Raw genomic sequence first — 26,715 nt, forward strand, 5'->3', positions numbered from 1 at the left:
TAGGTTGGAAAAGACGAGGATTGTCCTTCTCGCCCACCCCTCAAAGTGCTATTATCCATGCTGCTCGCATCATAAGATTTCATAGGACCCAAGACTATGCTTTGGTTACACCGATGAATAGGGTAAGACCCAAAGGCTTACAACCCTGCTCCTTGAGGTGTCCTGAGAACCCTCAGACTTCCACAGTGACATGAATAAATTAGACAAAAAAATAACTTAAAAGTGCCCTCCCAACCACCCCCCTGCTTGTCCCTCCATATAAATAAATAAATACTGCTAAATGGTGACCGATTGCCTCCAAAAAATTAGAATAATAAATAAATAAATAAATAAGTTAGTAGGGTTTTCTCCAGCGTCAGCAAACCAGAAACCCCAGAGGTGTGGTAGCTTCCACAGAATAATGTGATTTGAAGCAGTCCTTGAAAAGTGGCCCAAACCAATTCCAGTGTTGACCTCATAGACAGTTGGCCTGGCTGACCTGTAAGTTCTCCTTAGTTAGCTCGCTGCCTTCCCAGAGGAGTCTGGATGGCTCTTGAAGGCCTTTTGTCCGAATTGCTCCATGAAGAAAGAAGGTCAGGGCCACAGCTTGGGGTGGCTATATACATCCCCTCTAGCTTCCCACTCAAGGTCCCTCCTTGTGTTGGGACACAACTGTTGTCTCTTTTTTTTTTCTGTGGTGGTGATGTCATGAGTTTGATGTTAGGAAGCTGGGCTAGCAGCTGAACTAGCCTGACCCTGGAAGCAGGGGGCTCTGGGTTAAAGCTGAAGGGGAAAGCCAGGGGGCCAGAGGCAGGTGAGTGCAGAGCAGTGGGGGGAAGCCTCTTAGACACTCTCCCAAGGTGTGTGAGAAGGTATGTGGCACTTCTCTCTTGACTCTCTGGCCATCTGTACCCCCCACATCACCACTCTCCCTCACCTATGTTTCTCCCCATGGGAAAATCAGAGGAATCAGTAGTCTTCATAACCGTAAGGAACCAACTTTGTCCTTCCTCTCTCTAGTGACCATAAATACCACCAGGCTCCTCCATGTATTATCTGATAGTCTTTGGTTGGCCTTGGCTTCTGTGGGCTCAGGGTCCCAGAGAGCCTGCCAGCCAAAGGTGTTTGTTTGAGGGGGGGGATGAGGTGATGAGACAGTGGGAACTCTAACAATTCAAAAATAATTACAGTTCTCACCTGCTGTGAACAGAAGACCAACATCACACCATGAAAAGGTATCTGTCCTGCCTCCCCAGGGAGGAATAATGGAAACTGGATTATCCTCACAGCCCCTTCCACTCCACCCTACTTTCTTGTTGCTGTGACTAGTGAAACTACCCCCTCCCCCTGTCCTGACAACTGATCTGCCCCCATGTTATTTAAAACTTCTTCCTCCCACTCTTTGCACCCATCATATGATTTCAGCCCATGGTATTTGTGGTTTGCTGATCGGCTTACAGCTGCTCCTGGCACCAGGCTTCGGGTGACATCAAGGAGCAGGAGTTAGGGCTTGACCAGGATGGGGCTTCCCCCTAATTGAAAACTAGCAACAGCTGAATGCCTGAGGTGTGAGTTGGTGAGTTCTTCTCCTCAGGAGCCTTCCCCTCCCACCCCAGCTCCTATGCTAGATGTGATCTGTACTACAGGACCTAAGCAACTTTGGCTGAGCTGAGCTAAATTCCCTGGAGGTGAGGTGGGTTTTGGGAATAGGGACTTAATCAGAGAAATGGAGGCATTGACACCACCCTTGACTCAAGAGGCATCACAAGAAGATGACTCTGGGGTGCTTGAAGTCTGGGGATTGGGATTTGAGAATAAGGGAATTTGTGGGCAAATGCTGAGGGAAGAGAGGTCAGACTGGTAGGCACTGGCTACCAGCATAGATCAATGGCACCCAAGGTATTTCCAGCTGGGGTCTAGATGAGATGAAGCTGGTGCCAGCTGGGAGGACATGAATCAGACCTTGTCCTTGGGGTTCAGGAAAAGAATTATAAGTTCTATGAGTCACTCGGGATCTAGCTGCAGGTGGCTTTTTATCACTTGCTTCCTCTAGCCTGGAGAACCCTGTTGATGTTGGAAGCATCAAAGCCTGTTGTACTGGGGTCTTGCCGAAAGGCTTAGAGAAGGTTGGGCATGTCTTTCTTTCTGAGCGGCTCACTGGAGCCTCAGAGTCGATGGCTCAGACAGTCCGATGAGATAGTGGTTGTATGAGAAACACTAGGTACAATAAGGAATGGGAGAATATCTTCTCTTCCTCATTGGTCCAGTCTTCCTCTTGTTTGTCAAGTCCATCACTCCCTGTCTCACTGCAGTCTGCCAAAGGCAGATTCTACCAGGGTGTCACCCTGGTTTGGCATCTTTCATGATATTATTTCCACAGACAAGTGAGTATCTTCCAAAGTTCAGAAGCAAGTTGGAACTTGAAATAGTCAAGTCAAGTAGTTGATTCTCCCTTCCCAAGACCTCCCTTCCACCTTCCGTGCTGAGATGGCAAGGATAATCCTTCCTTCCTCCTTCTGGGCCCAAGGCCTTCTGGTCTTGGAGCCTCCACAGGATCAGGAGCCAGTGTTGAGTCTCCCTTCCCATTCCCTCTTCCCCATCTCCCCACCCCCACTTCTGATCCACAACTTCCAAAAAAAATGCTACTGTTGGTTTTTTTCTGGTTCTCACCTCACCCTCCCCATTCCCTAAAACCAGAGGCACCCACTGGGATGGTGTGGCTACTCAGCATTCCTTCACTAAGTGGGGAAAAGCAAACTTGGGGGGATGTGTACCCCAATAATGTTGCCCTTTGGTTTTCTCTCTTGCTATCAACCTGGATTTAGGATGAGCTGCAAAATAACAGCTTGGGATTAGGATGGTGAAAATGATGTCAGAGTGTCTATGTGTGCCTGTGTAGGGGGAAAGAGTCAAGATGGCGTCCAATGGGGTCCATTGGCCATGCCCTTATTATGGAAAAAAGACTTAACTGAGTGGAGTATTGTAAGCCCAGTGGCATCCCTGGTGCCCCCATGAAGCCCCATATCTAAACCACTGGCCTGGTGGTCCTTGCGTCATACAAAGGGCTCCCTCTGCCTTGGGTGGGTTGTTCTCTTCCCCACCCCCACCAGATTCTGGTCCAGGATGGCTGCAGGGCATGCGTGGCTCATGGCTGGCTGCCAAGGGGAGAAGAGTGGAGCTGGTGGGTCCTCTCTTCTCCTTGGAGTAGAGGAAGGGGTCAGGGTAGATGGGGGACCTAGAGCCTTCCCAGGTCACAAGACTTCTGTCAGTGTGAAGAAAGGGGTCAGAGTCTGGAGGCCACGGCTGGGAGGCCTCCCTTAGCGGCCTGTGCTCTCATAGCTGCCCTCAGAGGCATAACTCCGGCTGTGGCTCCAGCTCCTGCTGTGGCTCCCAGGTTCACTGGCACCGTCACTGTCGCTGCTGCTGCTCTCACTGCTGCTTCGGCTGCGGCCACTGCTGCTGCTGCTGCGTGAGTAACTTCGACTGCGGCTGCGACTGCTGCTGCTATCCCAGGAGGAGTAGCTGCTGAGACTGCTGGAGGAGGAGGGGCTGGGCCGGTAGTAGGGGATGGGACGTTTCCGGGCACTGAGGGAGAGATGGGGACATGGAGACAGGAAGGGGTGAGAGGCAAAGGTTAAGGACCCTGGTGACTTGGCTGACCAGGAGTTAGGGGCAGAGTTGGGACTGAAACCCGGCTTCCCTGCCTCTTATCATCCTATGTGCCATGTCTTTGTTAGTCAGGGTCCCTGGACTGGAATGTCACTGCTAATCCTTAAAGCCCATGACAGGATAATCTGTGACCTTGGCTAAGTTACTGAAACTCCTGGGCTTAGGTTTCCTAATTTGTAAAATGGGGATCATATGTGATCTTGGTTTAAGCCACTTCAAAGAAAGAGAGAAAGAAAGAAAAAGATGAAGGGAGGAAGGAAAGAGGGAAGGAGGGATGGGAAGAAAGATGGAGGAAGGAAGAAAAAAAGAAAATGAAGGGAAAGAGGAAGGAAAGAGGGAAAGAGGAAAGAGGAGGAAGGATGGAAGAAAGAAGGAAAGAAAGAAAATTAAGGGAAGGAGGGAGAAAAGAAGGAAGGAAAAGAAAGAGAAAGGAAGGAATGAAAGGAGGAGAGAAGGAAAGAAAAAGATGAAGGGAGGAAGAAAAGAAAGAAAGATTGAGGGACAGAGGAAGGAAGGGAGGAAGGAAGGAAAGAAAGATGAAAGGAGGAAGGGAAGAAGGAAGGAAGGAGGGAAGGAATGGTAAAAGGAAGGAGGAAGGAAGGAAATGAAAAAGAAAAGGAAGGAATGAAAAGAGGAAACAAAGATAGAGAGAGAGGTACATAGCCATTAAGACAAATTCCTTCTGTCTCACACCGGTAGCTGACATTTATCTAGGGTTTTTCCCCCCTTCCCTTCTCTTTCCAGTGCCTATGTTAGTGTTTAACAAATCCTTGTTGGCTGACTGCTGTATATCCATTATCCCATGCAAACCTCAAGATAGTCTGATGAGGTTGGTACTTCACATATTTTCCTCATTTTGCAGATAAGGAAACTGAAGTGGAGAGGCCAGTGTCGGGGGTAGCATTTGAAGCCTATTCTTCCTGACCTCAAGTCCAGCACAGTAAGCACTCGGCCATATCTGCTGAGGGTAGGTAGCCACCTTTCTGGGCTGCCCCCATACCAGGCCCCCCTCACCTTGTGATCCGACGAGCCTCCAGGTGGCTGGGGGAATCCCTCCTGCGCTTCCTCATGGGGGAGTAAGACCGCCGTCGTCTCCGCTCTCGGTCCCGAGGGGTCTCCTTTTCACTGGGTCCATACTTGTGGTCTCGTTCTCTGTCTCTGGGGGGTGGGGAGGGATGAATCATGGGAGAAATGGTTACGACTAAGTACAGCTGCTGCTGATGCTCAGACATGGACACTCATCCCTTAGGTCATTGGCTCTGTCTGCAATACCCACGGTTCATTGGCTTGGCTGTTGTGTGACCTTGGATAAGTCAAGTTTGCTTCTCTGGGCTTCACTTTTTATCTCCCTTTCCCTGGGTCTGAGGGAGGCAATGGTAATAACAATACGTGGGCTGCAGGGTGCCCCTAAGGGCTAATTAGTTTAAGGTACCCTTGACTCTGGGCACCTGGACATTTCCAAGCAAATTAGAAGTGGGAAAGGGCTTTATTTTTTTTAATGACCTACTTTCATTCAGATTTATTGTGTCTTTTATGGGCTTGGGGTGGTACCTGACTGAGAAAATGAAAACCTTTACACAGGCTTTCCCTAGCTTACTACGAGCCACACTCGTGAAATATCACCCGGTATAGGATTGGGTGGAGGAGAATGAGAACAGGGGAGCAGGAACCTTTTGCCTTTTCTTGACAGAATAATAATTAAAATAATAACTGACGTGTATTTAAAGGTAGGGACGGTCTTTTGTCTCTTTTTGTATCTCCAGAACCTGGCACACAGTAGGTGCTTATGGATTGATTGATATAGCACCTACTATGTGCCAGGCACCGTGCTAAGAGCTTTACAATCATCATCTCAAGTCATCCTCACAACACCCTTGGAGGGAGGTGCTACTATTATCCCCATTTCATAAATGAGGAAACTGAGACAGACAGGTGAAGTGACTTGTCCAGATCACATAGCTAGTCAGGGTCTGAGCCTGGATTTGAACTCAGGTCTTTCTGATTCCAGTCTCAGAATTCTACTCAACGAGTTACCTAGCTGCCCCAAGGGAGCAACAGGGGACATGGAGAGATTCACATTGTGATCCATTGCAAAAGTCGCAGATGTTGGGTAGGTTGAATTAAATACCTGGTAGGGCTATACCGGGTGTAACTGGGACTCCGTCGGGGCCGGGGGCTTCTGCTTATTGGACTCAGCTTGCCGGATGTTGATGAGTAGCTGGGAGACCGGGTGTATGACCTGTATAAGGAGAAACAGTGTCTGATGGTCCTGGCCGAACTGCACCCAGGACTCCCTTAGCCTGCTGAGGAAAAGTCAGTGGCATAACTCAGGTGTGGCACAGAAGAAAAAATGAGTGACAGCCTGGAAGAAACGGTAGAGAGACTGTAATTGCATGACATCCACTCATTATAGGAAAACTTGCTGCGGCATTCGATCAAGTCTCGCCTCTGTATCTTTAGTACAGGCTGTCTGTTCCCTGTGCCTGGAGTGCGCTTCCTCCCTATCCAGGACTCTTGGAATCTCAACTTCCCTTCAAGGCTCAACTCAAGATCCATCTCCTAAGATCAATCAGCCATTCAATCCCCAAACATTTATCAAATGCCAATATATGCCAGGCTCTATGCTGGGCACTGACAGAAGTAAGGCAGTCCTTATTTACTCTTAAGGAATTTACATGCCAATGAGGGAGAGACAGAATATATATGAAATGATCGAAAGGGAGCTTTGGGGACAAAGACAATAGTGGCCCCTGGAGATTATACCCCCTAGTTGTTGTTCTTTGTCCTTCATTCTCAAAGAGGACCGTGAGGTCGGGAAGCCGATGCCATATTTGATGAAGGAAGAGCCCCTGTTGATCTGGTATCGATTTTTGTATTTGCTTCTCTGAGGACACATTTTCCCTGATACAATGCAATATCCTTGAGGGCAGAGATTGTTTCACTATTGTTCTTGTATCCCCAATGCCTAGCATAGTGTCCAGTACATAGTATGTGTTTATGGGAAGAGGAAGGGAAAGGAATGGAATAAGCACTTATATAGCCCCTATTATACTCCAGACATGGTGCTAAGTACTTTACAAGCATGAGCTCATTTGGATCTCACTGCAACCCTAGGTATGTGCTGTTCTAATTCCCACTTGACAATTGAGGAAACTGAGGCAAACAGAGCTTAAGTGCCTTGCCCAGGAAGACTTGAGTTCAAATCCAACCTCAGATATTTACTAGCTATGTAACCCTAGGCAAGTTATTTTACCTCTGTTTGCATTAGTTTCCTCATCTGTAAAATAAGGATGGTTGTGAGGACCAAATGAGATGATAATAGTAAAAGCTTTAACTCTATGCCTGACTCATAGTTGGCACCATATAAATGTTAGCTGTTATTGTTAATATTAGGCCAGTTTTCCCTGTTTGAAGAATGACACAAAGAGAGAATCATATTTAAGAAAGGTAAAGGATTTTTTTTTTTGTGAGGGGAAGCAGTTGAAGTTAATCATCCCTTTTAGTAAAAATCTATGATTTCTGCCAGTGGGAGGTGGCTTCCCAGTGGAGAAGTATTTGGAGGTGGGTGTTGTGGGAGGGATGCTGGGATTAGGAGGAAGGCTGGACTTCAGGCTCTAAGTGTCTCTTTAACTCTGAGATTATTATTAAAATTAAAATGATTAAAATAACTATTCTTAAGTAATGAAATAGGGAAATTATTTCATTCAAATAATTACTTATATATTCACCATTTATTATTAATAAGAATATTTTCTTCATCATCACCATCATCTCCCCTGGAAAAACAACAGAAATAACAACTCTCCATTCCTACTTTTCCATCAGCATTTATATACCTGTTTTCTGTAGCTTTTTAAGAACACTGAACCTTTAACTTGAAGTGTGTGTTTGTGTGTTTGTGTGTGTGTGTGTGTGTGTGTGTGTGTCTGTGGCATCAACAGGGCTTCTTCTGCTCCATGTCTTAGGGAGGATCAGAATGATCAGTTTGGAATTTAAAAGCACCTTGAAGTCCATCTAGCCCCACCCTCTCGTTAAAAACATTGTGTTTTGATATCACAGTCATTGCTGGACTCCCACCCCCACCCCATCCTTTCTATCTGATAGAACCCTACCTTTTGAAAAAGAAAGACATTAAGAATCCTGTGACTCCCTCCCCCCAGTACAGAGACCTCTTCCGGCAATACATACAACATTGTCTTTTAGTGGTTTCCTGCCTATCTGCAGAGGGGATCACAAGTTTAATAACGGTAATAGTAATAACATAATATGATATGATGTAATAGGACACAATGTGATACAATATAATGTGATATGATATGGCAGACATAAGTTAGGTGACTTGCTCAGGGTCACTCAGCTAGTAAGTGACAAAACAGTGATTTGAACTCAGGTCTTTCTGACTGCTGACCCAGCATTCTAATCTGTAAAATAAGGCCAATGGACTTCATGACCTCTGAGATTCCTCTAGCGCTACAGGGCGTCCCTAAAGTCTGGACACATAGGGAAAATGCATACTTAGAAATATTTGGAATATTAACAGACCTTAGCCCCCTTGACTTCTTTTTCTGAGGTATACTAAAGGAGAAGGTGTACTCAATGAAAATCACAGATGCAGCACACTTGATTGAACACATAAAGAGTGAGTGTGCTAAAATTGACGGCAACGTGGAGTTACTGCATTGAGTTCACGTGAATCTTGCAAAGTGCATCAACCTTTGCATCACAGATGATGGAAACCATATTGAAGATGTTATTTGTTAATATTCCAATTAAATAAATGTTGTTGAAAATCTCATTTATTTCATTTCTTGAAATAATGCATTTTTGTCTATGTGTCCAGACTTTAGGAACACCCTATAGATTTAGAAGCCTAAGACTGAAGTTCCTTCTAATTTTAGACATATAATCTACCATACTATGGTGGGGTCATCTGACTGAGCTATGGCCATAGTTCAGACCTGCTGGTTTGGGGAGCCCAAGGAAACGACTGGAATTATCTTTGTGTTAGTGAAGCTGACACCCCCACCCTCCACCCTACATCCTCCAGTGAGCGTTCAAAGGAAAGAAGAGAACATTTCTCTGCTCTGGATCCCAAGAGCTCTGGGTATCGATAGCTAGGGTTGGAATTTGAGAAGCACTTTACTGACCTCTTCCCTGAGGAGCTTGAGCGACTTCGGTACCTGGGGGAGTCCCCTCTGTGATTCGGTGATGGGGAGGAGTGGCTAGAGGCTGGGGAGGATCTCGCAGGGCTGCTGTAGGAGGTACCCTGGGAACAGGCTCTCAGTGGAGCGGTCCGAGCTGGTGAGGGGGCAGGACTCAGTTTCTTCACATCTGAGCAGCCAAGGCATGGTGACTGGAATCCTCTGAAGATGGGGAGAATGCAGAATCATTACAGTGAAATGCTGCTATCTCAATCCCAGGCCTAGCAACCTTGAGTTCCTGTATTTCCCAAAAGTAGATGCAACAAGCGTAGAATGTAAACTCCTAGAGGGCAAGGATAGGGATGCATTTTTTCCCTTTCTTTCTTTTCTTCCTTCCTTCCTTCCTTCCTTCCTTCCTTCCTTTTTTCTTTCTTTTGTTCTTTCTTTCTTCTCTTCTTTCTATTTTCTTTCTTTTTTTTATTTTTCTCTCCCTTTTTTCTTTCCTTTCTCCTTCTTCCTTTATTCTTTCTCTTTTTCTATTTTCTTTCTCTCTTCTTTCTCTTTCTATCTTTTCTTTCCTTTTTCTTTTCTTTATTTCTCTCTTCTTCCTCACTTTCACACTTTTCTTTCTCTTCCTTCTACTTTCTTTCTCTTTTCTTCCTCTTTCTCTTCTTTCTATTTTTGCTTCCTTTCCTTTCCTTTCCTTTCCTTTCCTTTTCCTTTCCTTACCTTTCCTTTTCCTTTCCTTTTCCCTTCCTTTCTCCTTCCTTTCCTTTCCTCTCTCCCTCCCTCCATCTGTCTCTCTCTCTCTCCTTCCTAGCATAGTTTCTTGCAAATAGTAGGCATTTAGTAAATGCTTGTTGAATTGTGCCATGACCAGCTTTGATAGACAGCTCTTCTGAGTAATGCAATAACCTAAGACAATTCCAAAAGACTCATGATGGAAAATGCTATCCACATCCAGAGAAAGAACTATGAAGTCTGAATGTAGATCAAAGCATACTATACTCTCTCTTTTTTCTTTCTGGTGGATTTTCCCCTTCGTTCTGATTCTTCTTTTGCAACATGACTAATGTGGAAATGTGTTTAATATGATTGTACGTGTATAGCCTATATCAGATTGCATGCCATCTTGGAAAGGGGGAGGGGGAAAATGTAGAGCTCAAACTCTTAAATCTTATAAAAGTGAATTTTGAAAACTAAAAGTAAATAAATAATTTTTAAAAATAAATACTTGTTGAATAAATAAATGAATTAATTTTAAGTATCTACCACTTGCCAGGCATTGTGATAAAAAGTATTGACATAAGAGCAAATCAAATATCAATTGTTCTCCTCATGATGCTTATAGTCAGAGGCAGCCTGTAGCATGTGCCTTATCTTCAGGGCCTCCCTGCCTCATAGATAATAAATCAGGAGTCTTCTCATTCAATCCCCTCACTTTATAGATAGGGAGACTGAGATCCAGGAAATTAATAAGATCACAGGATCAAAGATTTTGAGCTGGAAGGATCATTAGAGGGTGTAGACAACCAACAGAGAAGGACATGGAGGCCTTGGGAAAGTAAAATGATCTTCTCCAGGTCACAAGGTAGTAAGTATCAGAGTTGGGATTTGAATTCACACCCTCTGTTTCCTCTTTCCACTCCATCTCACTGCCCAGCAGGGTTGGTGGGTGAAAGACTTGTACAAAGGAATGAAAGGCAGGAGGTGGGATGTCCAGTTGGAAGAATGGCCTGTGGAACAATTTGACAAGAAGATGGAAGACTTGAAGGGAGATGATGTCAAATAAGAATGGAAAAGTAGATTGGAGTCAGAATTTGGAAGGCTCTGAAAAGCAGGGGTCTGGGTTTTATCCTGAAGGAAGGTCGGCATGGTACAGTAAAGAGGGATGCCTCTTCAATCAGAGAACCTAGGTTCAAATGCTGCTTCTGACCTTTGCTACCTTGGGCAACTCAAGACTTCCATGGGCCTCAGTTTCCCCATTTGTAAAGTTAAGTTGTTGAATTCTACGACTTTTGGAGTCACTTCCAGATCTATGAGCCTAGGAAAGAGAGCCCCTAAAGTTGTGTGATCTCATCCTGGCTCTGATAGGGATGTGCTCTGGTGTCTTACAAGGTAATTATACTAATTTCTTCAGGCCTTGGATTTCCCATCTGTGCGATGAGGGTACTAATGCTTGGGCCCCACAAGCTTTCTACGTCTTGATTTTCCCATCTGTGCATTGCTGGGGAGGGGGGCCTGTTTCTTGGGTCCTGTTTCCTAAGAGGAAAACACAGAATAACTCAGTGATCAGTGCTGGTCTTTAGAGGCTCTGACTGTATGAACCACATGACAGATTGAGTTCCTCATTGACAGCCCTGCATCCTGAGGAAGGGTCTAGGCTGCAGGAAGGGTTGGGGACAATTATGTGGTACCAGCTCCAGTGTTTCTAAAACAGGGCCTTGGGCCAGCTGTAGCGGGGCTAATGTCTTTTTGCAGATGGCTTTTGCTTCTGGCAGGCCAGCAGCTTCTGTTTGCCTGGCAGATGTAGATACAGAATCCTAACATATGTGAGCAGGACCCCTGGGCAGGCTCTCATTTCTGAGAAAGCCCTAACCTGGGCAGATTTATGAATCAAGGCAGGTGCTTCATATTGGCCATAGCTCAGAAGGGGCCAGAGCCAAGGCAAGCCTGGCTTGTGGGTTGGCAAGTGGAGCCCTTAGCAATAGAGTAGATCTCTGAGTGGTCAAACTGACCCCCCCCATTGGGACTATCAGAATATGAGGATCCAATGGAACTGTTTAAACAGTGGCATAGTGGAAGAGCACTGAACTTGGAGTCACAGGCCCTGAGTTTTAACCTCAGCTTTGCCACTGACTCATTCTGTGACTTTGGGTAGGTCACTTAACTCTGCTGTGCCTCAGTTTCCTTATCCATAAACTGAAGGGGTTGGAATAGATAGCCTCCTAGGTTCCTTCCAGCTAGATCTAGGATTCTCATGCCTTAAGGGTGATGTATAAAATGAAATAATAATATTAGCTGATATTTATGTATCATATACCAAAGGGGTGGGCGAAGGAGCAACATTACTATTGTCATCCCTATTTGAAAGGGTTACTTTAAGGTGCTATGGATAGACAGCAGTTCATCTGAAAAAGATCGGAGGGGTGGGACTAGTTAGAGGCTCAATATGTCAGGCAAAAAAAATGAGATTTTAGGTTTCAATGAGAGAAGCATAGTGCTTAAGACAACAATATTGTGGCTCTGGAGCCAGAAGGGACCTCAGAGGCCATCAAGTCCAACCTCCCCATTTTATAGATGAGGAAACTGAAGTCCATTGAGGTGAAGTGACTTGGTCAAGGTCACACAAGTAGCATATGGTAGAGCCAGGCTTCCAACTTTAGTGCTCTGACTCCAGTGATCCAACTATTAGATTTTTTCAGGCCTTACCCTTCTTGACCTCTCTACAGCTTTTGACAACGTCAGCTGACTGCCCTCTACTCCTGGGTACTTTCTCTTTTGACTTTCATGACACACCTTTCTCCTTGTTCTTTTCCTACTTGAATGAATGTTTCTTCTCAGTCTCATTTGCTAACTCATTCATCTTTCCTTTCCTCTCCTCCTCTCAACTCCTCCCCTCTCCTCTCTTCCCTTCTTCTCCCCTCCTTTCTCTCATTATTCCTCTCTTCTCCCCTCAACTCCTCTCTTCTTCTCAACTTCTCTCCTCCCTTCTCTTCTCCTCACCTTCTCTCCCCTCCATCTCCTTTCCCTCTTCTCCCATTCTTCTCTGTTTCTGTCTCTCTGTCTCTCTTTTTCTTTTCTTTCTTCCTTCCTTCCTTTCTTTCTTTCTTTCTTTCTTTCTTTCTTTCTTTCTTTCTTTCTTTCTTTCTTTCTTTCTTTCTTTCTTTCTTTCTTTCTTTCTTTCTTTCTTTCTTTCTTTCTTTCTTTCTTTCTTTCTTTCTTTCTTTCTTTCTTTCCCTTTCTGGAGGTAACATTTCTTGGTTGTGTCTTTCTTTGTTGTGTCTGTCTGTCTCTGTCTCTGTCTGTCTGTCTTTCTGTCTCTGTCTCTCTGTCTCTCTGTCTCTCTCTCTCTCTCACACACACACACAGACACAAACACACACACACAAACACACACACACATCACCTCCCATGGGTTCAATTATTATTTCTATATAGATGACTCTTAAATCTAGAGATTGAGCCCTCCACTCTCTCCTTATCACCAGCTGCTTCCTGAGGAGCCCCACCCAGATGCACCATGCTCACCCTCAAATCCAGTTCTAACATTTTCTGTTTTCATCCACCTCTAACTTCCTGTGTTCTATGCGCTAACATTCTCTGTTATAAAGCCCCTTCCACCTCTCAACAGCCTATGCGTGTATCATTATAGTTTAATTTTTAAAAATTACCTGTTTATTTTTAACTTTCATTTTTAAAGAATTTTGAGTTCTGAATTCCTTCCCTCCCTACAGTCCCTCCCCCATCTACTGAAAAAGTAGCAATATATCATTGCAGTTTTGAGAAGTTCCTGACAAAACATGAAATTTTGCTTTCAAATTAAAAAAATAAGGAAATAAAACAAAATAAAATAAAATAAACTTAAACTAAACCAGGTTTTACAATCTTTCTTACTCCAAGTCAACAATAATCCTGTGTCCCCTGGGTATTGTGGTAAAACCAGGGATGAGAATCAGGGGCACATTTGCCCAGGGATGAGTTTTGTAAGTGACTCTCCAATTGCATGGATGGGCTCGATGCCTTCAGGGCTCGTGGTTCTGCTGGTGGCACTGACCTTGAGTCCGTGGCCTGGGGCTCTGAAGACAGAGTCTCTAAACTGGGTCCCTTGGTCTGGGAGGAACAAGTGGTGAAGGAATTCCCCGAATCGGAGCTGTTATCACTGGTGAGCAGTAGTTTGGGCTTGCCCGCAGGCAAGCTGCTCCGCCCGCAGCCTGGCCGCCCGGGGCTCCCTTTGTCCTGGCCATCCTGGGGGCTGGAGGAGCTGGTCCTGGCGGAGGGTGGGGAGGAAGTGTCGTTTCCTGAGTCATATTCCTGGGACCCTCCTCGGGGTGCTGCGAGATTGCCAAGCGGGCTGACTGTTTTGGTAAAGAGGTCAACGGAAGACCCCGACTGAGAAATCTGAAAGTAAAAAGACCCGTTGGGCACGGCTGAGCGCTTGGGCACCTGGGCTGTGTCTAATTAAACCAAGAAATGTTACCTTCATGATGCACTGTAACAAAAGGAAAGAAAGAGAGAAGAGAAGCCCAGACAAAAAGAACATATCCCTGAAAGAAAACCACAGAAAGGAGACACTTGTTTTCCCCCTGATATGGAAACTGGAAGTTTGGAAATATCATGCACAGATCAGTAGCATGCGATCCAGACTGAATAAAAGAAAAAAAAACAGAAGGATTTTTCTAATAAATTAACTCAAACAAACGGAAGGAAACTAAATAGAGAGGGAATGCAGCATCCCTCAAGGCAATCTAAACAAACAAACAAAAAAAGATGGGGGTGGGTGAGTGGGGGATTGGGGAAGAAAAAAAAATTAAAATAACAGGGATATATGGACTTAAAAATATTTTCTTTTGAGAAAAAAGATAAACCCAAAACTTTAAAGTAGAACCAAATTCTCAGTGAATTTGACTTTTTTTTTTTTTAAAGAAAAAGCATTTCCTGAATAGAACATGGAACAAACATCACACAAAAAGAAAAAGAAAGAAAAAAAAGGAAAAAAAAAGACGTTAAGTATAAAAGGAAAATTTGCAAACCAATATATTTAGCACCTTTCAACTAAGGGGTAAAAGAAAAACAAACAAAACAAAAAGAACAGAAAAAAAAAAGAAAGTGAAATCCTCAGCTGAAAAAAAAAATTAAAAAAAGGTCTATACAAAGATTTCTGTGTGTGTGTGTGTTTTTCCCCCTGGAGAAGGTAGCTAAAGCTCTGGAGTGGTCTCTAATACAATCCCTAAGGTCTTAGCGGATAGCATCCACTTACCAATCAAGATTTCCTCCTTTAGTAGGTAAGGTGTAAGAAAAAGGGAAGAGCGGGGAACATCAGTCCATCATTAGAGTCTCAAATTACAAGAAAAAACATAAACCCTCTCTTCAAATCCTTACTCTCTGCTTTGCTTTTTTTTTTAATTTCCAGTTTCTTTTTAAATTTTAATTATTTTTTAAGCTTGGCTGTTCGCCATTGAAGATAGTCATTTCTCTTTGATTTCTCATTGGGAACCTCAAGGTACCAATCTCATTAAATCACCATTATTGTTTAGGTTGGCTCATGGATACACAGACTGAATATATATGTATATGGGGTTACACATATATATGTAGAAATAAAAAAAAACACCAGGAAGAATAGACCAATTATTCCTTTAGGCTGCTGGAGGGGAAGAAGAACACTGGTATGACTTGAGTGGTTGGCCAATAGTTGGACTGGATTAGAAAGACTGGCAGTGGTATTAGGGGATGACTAGGGGCGTCCATAAAGATGGATGTCATTGCTTTCACCTTTCATATCTTAGAGGCCTGGTCCAAGTTTTTGTGGATTAAAACAACAACAACAACTGGGTGTGTGTTGTGACAGTCGATGGGAGTGCCCCATGAGGAATTCCTACCAATGCCTCTCAGGAGCAGTGTGGCATTTTAAAGGATTGGCGGCCCAGTTTGTTTCTTCCTGTCAGGTCTTTATTGATCAAAAAGCAAATGGGTTCAACCAACAGTCAATGCCTGGTTTTGCCTGATTTTTCTGGATACTTTAGACAAAAACAGGTTTGGTCAAGTCCCTTCTTGATCAGAAGGGACCAGCCACAAGGAGGATGTCTCAGCCATAGAGATAGAAGTGACAGTGACTGCCCATGCATAAGGCCAGTCAGTGTCACCAAGAATTCATAGGAATGAGATAGCCTTTCAGAATAGTTGCCTGATTCCAAGTCCATTCTGTTAGTGGTCAATGGCTTAAGTTGTCTCTGGAGGGGAAGAAGGGTAAAGAGACTGGAGTTTAGGGTGTGTGGAAAACATTCAGGTCCCAATTTGCACAAATAATGAATCCTGTGAAGTGGTCACATGTATTTATTTCATAATATTTAACATTATAATTATGTTAAACATGGTCATTGGTTCCAGCCCAATGGAAATACACAATGTGAGTTGAAATAACGTGACTACTTCACAGGATTAATTATTTCCACTAATTGGGACCTAGACACACTTGCCTATATTCTTCCCATGGAGGTGAGGTGAACTTAAAGCCCAAATCCACCACTAAGCTATGGAAAAACTACTCTATCCTCATGCCCACTTCTGCACACTGAGGATGGCCAGCTTGTAAGTGACCTGTGACCAGGCTGCTCTAGTGTCTCTAGAAAAGAACACCAACAAAACTACTCAGATTGGGTTTTCTAGGAAAGTAAGTGGCATATTTCAAACCTAACATTCTATTCTCAATCACCTCCCCCTTCTCTCCTGGCTCTGAAGTTAATTTTATAACCACAGAAATAACAATGATGATGATAATAGCTAGCATTTATATAGTATCTACTATGTGCCAGACACTGTACTAAATGCTTTAAAAATATTATCTTATTTGATCCATACAACAGTCCTGGGAAGTCGGTGCTTTAATTATCCTCATTTTATGGATGAGGAAACTGAGGCAAACAGAGGGTAAGTAACTCACCCAGGGTCACTAGTCAATCGATGTCTGAGGCTGGATTTGAAATCATGTCTTCCTGTCTCCAGATCCAGCACTCTATCAGTTGCACCCCCTAGCTGCCTATGATGTTGCATAGGGCATTCTTTTAGGAGTATTTGCTTTTGGAATAGATGGATGCTGAGGTCCCTTCTGGCTCTAGGGCTCTGAAAAGACCTGCCAGGAGAACCACGGACATTGGCAGTGGAGTAGGGAGGCTAATCAATCCAGGAGCTTGAAGAAGGGAGGAGGAGATTGTCTTGGGAGTCATTGACAACATTGGGAAGCATCAGTGAGCCCAATATGTGGGTTCTATCTTCCAGGTCCTCTGGGACAACCCATGTGGCAAAGCATTCCTCTCCTTCCTCAGTTTACCACTTTTCCCCTGATACACTAAATTCTATATGTTCCACATAGATGTCCCAGAATTCTGCCCTGAATCTCAGAGCTGGAAAGGACCTCAGCAGTCATTTAACCTCATCCCAGAATGAGAAGCCACAATCCAATATCCAGGGCAATGAGTCATTCTACCTCAGCCTGAGTGTCAAGGGAAGGAGAACCTAGTGTCTCCCATGGAAGTCCAAACCACTTTCGGATAGCTGTTAGCAAGCTCTTCCTTCTATCAAGTTTAAATTTTCTCCTTATTACTTCCACCCACTGGCTCCTAATTCTGTCTGCTGGAGCAAAGCAGGACAAATCTAATCTTGTTCCACAAAACAGCCAAACAGTTATTTAGAGGTAACTCCCATCTTCTTTCCTCTTCTTCAGTCTGGACATCCCCGATTCCTTCAACAGGTCTTCATAAACTCATTCATCTACCATCTTGCTCACTCTCCTCAGATGATCTGCAGCTCATCAGTGTCCTTTGTAAGGGATAAACCATCCCACCACTCCATTTCCTTGTACCTTGTTCTATCTAATGGGTGACCATAGGTGGGTTAGAACTTCTATATACTATAGGGACTGCAGAGGTGCCTCCTGCCCTACTCCCACAACATGGCTAAAAATGAGGTAGATAATACGAAGGAACATTCACTCTGTTTCCTTTGTATCCTCAAACCCAATGTGACTTACTAGAATAAGACTTCCATGCTACAGAGAAACTAAATGGTTGATAAAAATACATAGATTTTTGCTGTTATTATTCAGTCATGTTAGACTATTTTTGACCCCATTTGGGGTTTTCTTGGCAGAGATGCTGGAATGGTTTGCCATTTCCTTCTCCAGCTCATTTTATAGATGACAAAACTGAGGCAAACAAGGGTAAGTGACTTGCTCAGGGTCACACAGCTAGTAAGCATCTGAGGCCAGATTTGAACTTAGGAAGATGAGTCTTCCTAACTCCACTATCCACTGAGCTCTCTCCACTGTGCCACCTAGGTGCCCAAACAAAATTACATGACTGAAATAATTTGCCTCACCCTTTTGGGGAGAGAGAGGATGGGATCTCCCTCTATCAATGCATATTATTAGCCATTGTACAATTTGCAGTCTTAGAGCCGTGTCTGGGAACACCAAGAAGTTAAATGCCCTGTCCGAGGTCTTATGGCAATGAATGAGACATGAATCAGACATAAGACTTGAATCGAAGTTATCCCGACTGAGAGACTGTTGCTTTATCCTTCCTGCCAAGTCTCCAGTAAACTTAGAACCAGGATTCCTAGCCCTCCCATTTCCCCTCCCCCTTTACCTTCTCCCAGCGTTTTGCTACCTGAAATCATCCATTGTGTCTGCTTCCCTTAACCTATAGACTGTTGCTGCAAATCCTTTTGGGAGCAGGAGGTCCAAGTCTCAAATAAATGTAGATTAGTGAGTAGGTGATATCTCAGAGCCCAGATCCAATGCTGTCCTAACCCTGCCCCGCCAGCTGTTAGTGTCTCTTCGTTCAAGTTACCTTGTATTCATTTTGCATGCGTGCTGTAGAATTTAAGCTGCTTGAAGGCAGGCATTCTTTCTTCTCCCTCAAGGGGGGGTCCATTTCCTCATTTACAAAATGAGGGGGTTGGACTAATTGGTCTCAGAGAAAGTCCCTTCCAGCTCCAAAACTCTCTTTCTATAATCTGGGCTCCTATCCCACCTTTGATGCTTATTGCCTATGTGACCTTGGGCAAGTCACTTTATCAGTGTGGGGTTCAATTTCCTCATCTGCACAACAAGGGGGTTGGATTCACTGGTCTCTGAGGTCTCTTCTAGCTCTAAGTATATGGAGCTCAGTTATCCCATTTGGCAGACGAGGAAGTCAGTTAACTGACTTTGATGACAAAGATTGGTTAAGTGACTTTGTGAGGGCCACAGGATATCTGAGACGAGACTTGAACTTGAGCCTTTGTGATACCAAGTCCAGCCCTTTCTCCATAGTGCCACACCACCCGGGCCTCCTGGCTCCAAAGAGAATCATCACAGAATCTGGGCCAAAAGGAACCTCAGAGGACATCTGAACAAGACTTTCTTCTATAGCCGTAGTCCTTTTCCCCTTCCTCGGTTTAGGCCCTCATCACTTCCCACATGGAAAGTTGAAATAACCTCCTATGATTCTATGTGATAATATACTTCGATAATTCTATACAATAATTACATTTCATAGGATGTTGTGAGGAAAACACTTTCCATTTCTTAAATCAGTATAGAAATGGATTGAGATTATTTAATAATCAGATTATTTATTTAATAATAAATTATTGTGATTAGTAAAAAGATTAGCATGTCAACTGGACAGTCGTAAGATCTGGACCTCAGGGATCACCTTGCCAAACACCCTCATTTTAAAGATGAGGATTTTGAGGCTTAAACAGTAGTGACTTAGCTATGTTGATGACAGGGAAGGGAATAAGCATATGTATACTGGCTGCTATGTGCCATGCACCGTCCCAATCACTTTATAAATATTATCTTATTTGATCTTCACAACAACTCTTCAAGGTAGGTGTTGCTATCATCCCCATTTTACAGTTGAAGAAACTGAGGCTGACAAAAGTGCAGTGACTTGCCCAGGGTCACATAGCCAGTAAGTGTCTGAGGCCAAATTTGAACTCTGGTCCTCCTGGCTCCAGGCCTAATGCTCTATCCACTTTGCCACCTAGGTGCCTCTAAATCACAATGTCTCAATTGCCCAGGGTCTGGAGTTTTCTGTTCTTTTCCTAAAGATACCCAGGGCAAGTGACTCTGTGATCCTTCTCTCCCATGCTTTGTTTTCCCAAGAAGGCTATGTTATATGTTAGATAATTCAGGAGTCAGGAGACTGGGTTATTACAGTCCTAGCTCTTCCACAGATTGGCTGTGAGATCTTGAACAGGACATTTCCCCTCTCTGACTCTCAGTGGCCCCCTCAATTTAGTGAAGTCTCTAATGACCCTTCTAGTCCTAAGAGTTTATGATTCTGATAACCACTGAGAATAAGGATGACAATGATGATCTGAGGATGTTTCCACGGCCAGCAGACAGATTTAGGATAGGACAGTAAAGAAGACAAAAACTCCATGTCAGCTTAAAGAATTACAGAATCGGGGCAGCTAGGTGGTGCAGTGGATAGAGCACCAGCCTTAGTCAGGAGGACCTGAGTTCAAATCTGACCTCAGGCACTTGGCCTTACTAGCTGTGTGACCCTGGGCAAGTCACTTAACCCTGATTGCCTTGCCAAAAGAAAAATAAAAAAAGAATTATACAATCTCTGAGTTAGGAGTAATCCCATAGGTCATCTGGTCCATTTTGACTTGAATAAGAATCTGTTCCCCCAAAATCCCCAGGGAGTCACCCAACCCTTGTTTGGAGCATACTTTAGCTTAGCCCAGTGCCTGGCACATAGTAAGTGCTTAATAAATGCTCTTTCTATATTTATATAGTCATCTATTTATCTATCTATCCATCATCTAATATTCATCTGTCTACCTATCATCTCTCTCTATCTGTAAATATACATATATAAACTCTCTATCCATCTATCTAGATCCATTTACCTATCTACCATCTTTCTATTCACCCATCTATCATGTATCTATCTATCCATTGTCTCTATCATCTATCTTTCTATTATCTATCTATCCATCTATCTCTATCTATCCATCATCTCCATTATATTCTTTTACCTACTTATCCTATCTCTTTGTATGTATGTATTTATGTATATGTATATATAGTCTCTCTATTCATCCATCATGTATCTATTTATATATCATCTCTATCTATCTATCTATCTATCTATCTATCTATCTATCTATCTATGTGCTATTCATCTATTTATCTATTTACCTTCCAAGGCAGTCCATTCCCCTTCGGGACATCTCTAGTTAGAAAATTGTTTCTTACATTAAGCCTAAATCTATTTCTTTGCAACACTCAACCAATGCTCCTACTTACACCCCCTAGGGACAAGTAAAGCAAGTCTCGTATGCACACAAAATCTAGGGAGCCACCTAGTCCAACTTTCCTGAACAAGCCTCTTCTCCATGACACACGCAAGTGGCCATCCAGCCTCTGCTTAAAGATCTCTAAGAAGAGCAAAATCCTTACCTCCCAAGGAAGCGCTCAGCACTTTGGCATCGCTTGCGTTTTTCTGCTATTGTAACTTCTTCCCATTCTACCTATTCTGGCCCCTGGCATCAAGTAGAATACACCTGGTCCTCTTTACCCAACAGCTCTTCAGATACTTGAAGGAAACAGTGATATTTACCTTGAGTCTTCTCTTCTCCAGGCTAAGCACCCCAAGTTTCTTTAACCAGTCCTCACATGGCAAGATCTTGAAATCTTTCACTATCATCATCACCCTCTGGGTAGTCTCCAGTTTATCAATATCTTCCATCAGATGTGAACATGATACTCCAGAATGGCCTGACCCAGGTAGAATATACAGGGTCTATCTGTTTCCTTACGCCCCCATCACTATGACTCTCTTGAAGAAGAAATCTATTACTACATTACCCACAAAAGAAAATTCTGAGTCTTTGGAACTGTCAAATGCTTCAAAGACAGAAACAGATGGGGTTCTATCCAAGGAAATTTCATTAAAGAATGAAGCATTACCATTTGCTTTGCTGCTGTACCCTAAGAACCAAGGGAACTTTCCAATCCGACTTTCAGATGAAGTTTTCTCTCCCTGTTATCTCCCCCTCAGTGGAATGTGGGTTCCTTTGGAGCAGGGACTGTTTCTGCTTTTCTTTTTGTATCCCCAGTGCTTAGAATGGTGCTTGGCACTTGGTAAATGCTTAAGAAATGATTTTCATTCATTCATTAGCTCATTTTCTTTCTTGGCTGCCATGCTACATATTTCCTCTCTCCATTAACCCTGAAACCTATCTCCCTCTGTCCTTTTGCCTTTTATTCAGTGACCTTGAGTTTCTGGCAGCAGGGATCAATCAATTAACCAAGAAGCATTTATTAAGAACCTTCTATGTGTCAGACACTGGGCTAGGTGCTAGAGATACAAAGACAAAAACAAAAATGAAACATGCCCTCAAGGAGCTCATGTTCTATGGGAGGTATCACCAAATCCGCATAAAACCACACAAAATAAATACAAAATAAAACAGAGGATGTGCCACATGGTTGATATAGTGCTGGACTTGGAATCAGGAAGACCTGATTTTGAATCTTTACTTGACCCTCATTAACTGTGTGACCCTGATCTATAAGGGTGTTGGATGAGAGGGCATCTCTTCCAGCTTCAAGTGGCAGGTAAGGGGGAAATGACTAACATTTGGGGAGAGGCAGGTGTGAAGAAAGACCTCATGTGGTACTTGAACTGAGCTTTCACTAACAGATTTGGACCTACTGGAAGGGGCCAGATTGACTGAACCTTTTCCTTGTGGGGAGGGGGGATGACAAAAGTCTCACTCCTCCACTAATTCCATTCTCTCATCAAGAATAAGGAATCCAAGTACTGGAGATGAAATAAAGTCAGAACAAGCAGATGGGAGAGATAGTCATTATTAATAGAAAACTCCACTGACATCTGGATGTGCTGTTTGCAGATATAAGAATGGATTGTTTTCTAGAATTTCCAACAACCCGTCCCCCCACTCCTGTCCCATCAAACATCCCCGGAAGGCTCTGTATATGCCCTCCTTTTTCTCTCTGCATCTCACTCTCCACATATAGACTATGGCAGCATCCTAGAGCTGGTAGTTAAGATATAAGCCATGGACTGCTTCCCATCCATTGGCTGTCAAAGTCTCCCCCATTACACTGCTCCCAGACTCCACTTGGGAAAGCTTTGGCTGTTCAGAATTCATGCTAGAGTTCCTTGATTCTCCCTTTCCCTTCTGAATTCTCCTTTTTTTTAACATGTTAACTACTCTCTACCTTTACTCTCACACCTTCTCTAGGCTGTGTAAACTCATGAAGTCAGTGACCAGGTCAGCCTCAGAATGATATAGAAGACAAATGAGACCATCTCAGGGAGATGCTCACTTCTGAACAAGCCATGATCAATGAGGGCATACCCATGGGGCCTTGGCCTCTTCTCTGACCCAGCTCCATCACTGCCCAATGATTTCACTTTTTTTCCTTCTCTTCTTTTATATTAGCACTTATACTTTAGTCAGAGCCCCCACTAAGGCATACTTCTGCATATGAGGCTGTGTGATATGGTGGGGAAAATAACTTAATTTAGCTTCAGAAGCCCTGGGTTGAATCCCAAATCTATTTACTAGATTCAGAACCTTGGGCAAGTCATTTGTCCACACTGGGACTCAGTTTCCTCCTCTGTAAAAATGAGAGTGGTCTAGATGAGCTTCAGGGGCCCTTCTAAGCTCTAAGTTTCAACCCTATGTCTTCTCTGGACCTCAGTCTCCTCCTCCCTAAAATGAGGGAGTTGGATGAGATAATCATTCAGCCCTAAATCTGTCATATAGTGGAAAGAACACTGAAGTCTGAGTCAGTGGACTTGGGTTCAAATCCGGCCCCTGTGATTTGCCTACTTGAGCAACCCTGCTGCCTCATCTTGGATTAGATGGCCTCTGGGTGCTTCCTAACTCTGAATCTGTGTTCCCATTATCCCATGAGCACTCTGAGGAGATGTACAGAAATGGGCCCTGCTATGAAGCCTGGATGGTGACAAAGTGAACTAATGCCATTACATATGATTTCCTGAACTCTGGAAGCGCTGTCTTTTAGAAATAGATACTTTTACTAAATTGAAACTCTTAAATATAACTGTATATCTAGAAATAGACACCTTAGAACTATCTAATCCCCTGTATTTTTCGGTATTTTTTCATCCTCAGCTCTGACCAAAGAAAATGCTTAAGAAGTTAATGAATTTGAAGGAGAAACCAGACACTGGGAAGCTTTTGTAAACCTTGCCTATGTAAATAAAGAGTCTAATTGCCACCGCCTTTTAGCAGAAACACCATCACTACTCTGAAAAACATATTAAGTTTTGCAAAGTACTCCACCTGTTTTATTTCATTCAATCCTCGTAACGACCCTGCTGGGGAGGTCCTTATATAATCCCCACAGACAACATTCTATTTGCCACTGGTATGGCTTTGCCCAGGTTGTTCCCATTCCCTACAATGCTCCCCCTTCTGAGCCTCTATGCCCCTGGAATCCCTCCCTCCATCCAAGGTTCATCTCAGGTATGACCAGCCTCCTTGGGGAAGCCTTGTATAATCATCCAATCATTAGCCCCGCCCCTAGAAATGATTTTGCAGTTATAGTGCATATAGGTTATATGTATTTCATGGATATGTACATTATGCATATGTGGACAATATTATACCATGTATATGTCTTGCAGTTATAATTTGTGTATGTTATATGCATATCCAACTATACCAAGTGCACGTTTTGCAGTTCTATATATATATTATATATACATTATGTATAGGTACATGTATGTTTTGCAGGTATAATGTATACATGCTCTATGCACACTGTATAGTCATATAATGTCATAGTATGTATGTTTTGCAGTTTTAATGTATATGTACTATGTCATATTATGTATGTTTTGTATTTAAAATTTGTGTGCATTCTATGCATATTATATATACTGTCATAATATGTATGTTCTGCAGTTATAATGTGTATGTACACATGTATACTATGTCATGATCTGTATGTTTTGCAGTATGTGCTATACGTATATTATATATGCTATGTCATAATATGTACGTTCTACAGTTAAAATGTATATATGTTATATACTATGTTATAATCTGTATGTTTTACAGTATGTGAGTTGTATTTATATTATGTCTACATATACTATGTCAAACTGTGCATATGTTTTGCAGTTATAATGTATTTATTTTTCATTAACTTATATGAGAATATGCTTTTTCCTCACCTCTAACCTAGTAGAAGGGGCCATTTCCTTGACCATCTATTGATGACCTTGTACCTTTGACATTCCGCTCAGGGACTGGCAAGGATGAGGTGCTTAATAAATGTTTGTTGAGCTGAATTATGTACAACCTTATTTTACAGATGAAGAAACTGAGGCTCACAGAAGTGAAGGGATTTGCTCATGTCCCTCCCCCCCATTCCCACACCCATTAAGCATTCTATCTCATGTTAGACTTTTTTCTTTCTCAGCATCTGCCTCATCTCTTCTGTCCTTAATGCTCCGCTGTTAACACAGAACGTTTTTTAATAAGTAATTAAATACCCGCTATGAACTCCGGTTCCCTCAATTTTCACAGGGAGTCTCTCTGAGCCCTCGGGGAAAGCCTGTGTGGTTATTTATTGTTTTTGTTTCAAATCATTATTTAATCAAGAATGGGGGAAAAAAGGCAACCTCTCACTTACACTTCAAAATTTAATTTTAACCCAATCCCAAGATCGAGAGGCAGCCAGACCTAATAGGTTACAAAAATACAATCAGGAAGAGAATTCCAATTAAATTGAACAAGGCCATTTACTGGGCTTCAAATGGCCCCTTGGAGAGATATGGCTATAAATTTCCCCCTCCACCCTGCCATATGGGGAATAGAACATTCTCTTGTGAGCAGAGCTGTGTGGCTTGGCTTTTTAGCTGGAAGGATTGCTCTCACATCTTTCGTGAGCTCTCATTTCTAAGGGACATTAGGTTTATTCTCTTTGCTGCTTTTCATCTCCCCTTGTAGGATAATATTAAAGATCAATGAAGACTTGATGTCACTGACCCCTGTACAAAATCCAGTGTTCACTGAAGGGCTGATGTGGGAAGGAGACTGTGAAGATCACCAGGAGGGGAGAGAAGAAGTCAGGGGAGGAAAGAGAAAGCCTGTGGGATGACAGTAAGTCATATCAGCAGAACTCGGTGCAGACTTCACCAGTAATTTGCCCACAGAACACTCAAGCTCGAAGTCTATTAATGGAACCAATAAATGCAGGTCTGAGTTAAGTCAGGGGTGGGGAAAGAAATAGTCCCTGGATAAAATCTAAACTTCTTGAGGGCAGGGACAGTTTCATTTTTTTCTGCATATCTGCAGCATCCAATACAGTGCCAGGCATAATTATAATACCAACAAACATTTATTAAGTGTCTACTATATGCCAAGCCCTGGGGATACAAACAGAAAAAGCCCCAACAGAACAATCCTGGCTCTCAGGGAGCTCATATTCTAAGGTGAAAAGAAGAGGCTTCAGCTGCAGGAGAGATGCAAAGGCTCAGTGTTCCGTAGGAGCAATCTTTGCGAATTTCCTTGAGGAGGAATCCATATTGGTTTTGAACAGTGGTTCATTTGACAGTGCCAAAGACTTTGGTTGGGAGAACTTTCTTTCCAGGATTGTAGTAGCTGTGGCTGCCAAGGAGGCAGAGGGGTGAGGTGGGCAGGGCAGTTGCAAGAATCAAATGAGATAATATACGGAGAATCCTTGGCAAATCTTAAAGGGCTATAGAAACGCTAGCTATATAAATAAACGTTAGCACAATGATTAGCACAGTGCCAGGCACATGGTAGGGATTTAATAAATGTTTGTTGAATTGAGCTGGATTGAATAGTGCAGTGGTGTCAAACTCAACTAGAAACAGGCTACGTATTATCTTAGAAAATTAATATCATCTGTGTTGTATTTTTATTTATTTTGTTAAGCACTACCCAATTACATTTTATTCTGGTCAGGGAGGGCTACAAGTTTGTCAGCTCCACTATGGTGGATATAGAGGTGGTTATAGAGTCAGGGAGACCCAAGTTCAGGTCTATCTCTGACATTCACTAACTATGTCACCTGGAAAAGTCAATAAATCTCTCTGAGTCTCAGTTTCCTTGTCTGTAAAATGGAGCACCTTTAACAGCCCCTTTCTCCCTCCCAGGGCCGTAGAGAAGATCA

At 43.2% G+C, this 26,715-nt stretch overlaps 1 protein-coding gene across 1 annotated transcript in view; it reads right to left on the reverse strand.

The window, feature by feature from the left end:
* Window positions 1-614: 614 nt before the first annotated feature.
* The window catches only part of SRRM4 (serine/arginine repetitive matrix 4), a 181,966-nt gene continuing 155,865 nt past the window's right edge, over window positions 615-26,715 (reverse strand). The window contains exons 6-10 of the mRNA XM_036761493.1: window positions 13,567-13,910; window positions 8,796-9,011; window positions 5,777-5,887; window positions 4,663-4,806; window positions 615-3,564 (exon numbers count right to left, since the gene is read on the reverse strand). Of these exons, the coding sequence (XP_036617388.1) occupies window positions 3,297-3,564; window positions 4,663-4,806; window positions 5,777-5,887; window positions 8,796-9,011; window positions 13,567-13,910 (1,083 nt within the window). The 3' untranslated portion in view covers window positions 615-3,296. The remainder of the gene's footprint in view (window positions 3,565-4,662; window positions 4,807-5,776; window positions 5,888-8,795; window positions 9,012-13,566; window positions 13,911-26,715) is intronic.

Source organism: Trichosurus vulpecula, chromosome 1 (assembly GCF_011100635.1).
Source record: "Trichosurus vulpecula isolate mTriVul1 chromosome 1, mTriVul1.pri, whole genome shotgun sequence".
NCBI classification, from domain to species: domain Eukaryota; kingdom Metazoa; phylum Chordata; class Mammalia; order Diprotodontia; family Phalangeridae; genus Trichosurus; species Trichosurus vulpecula.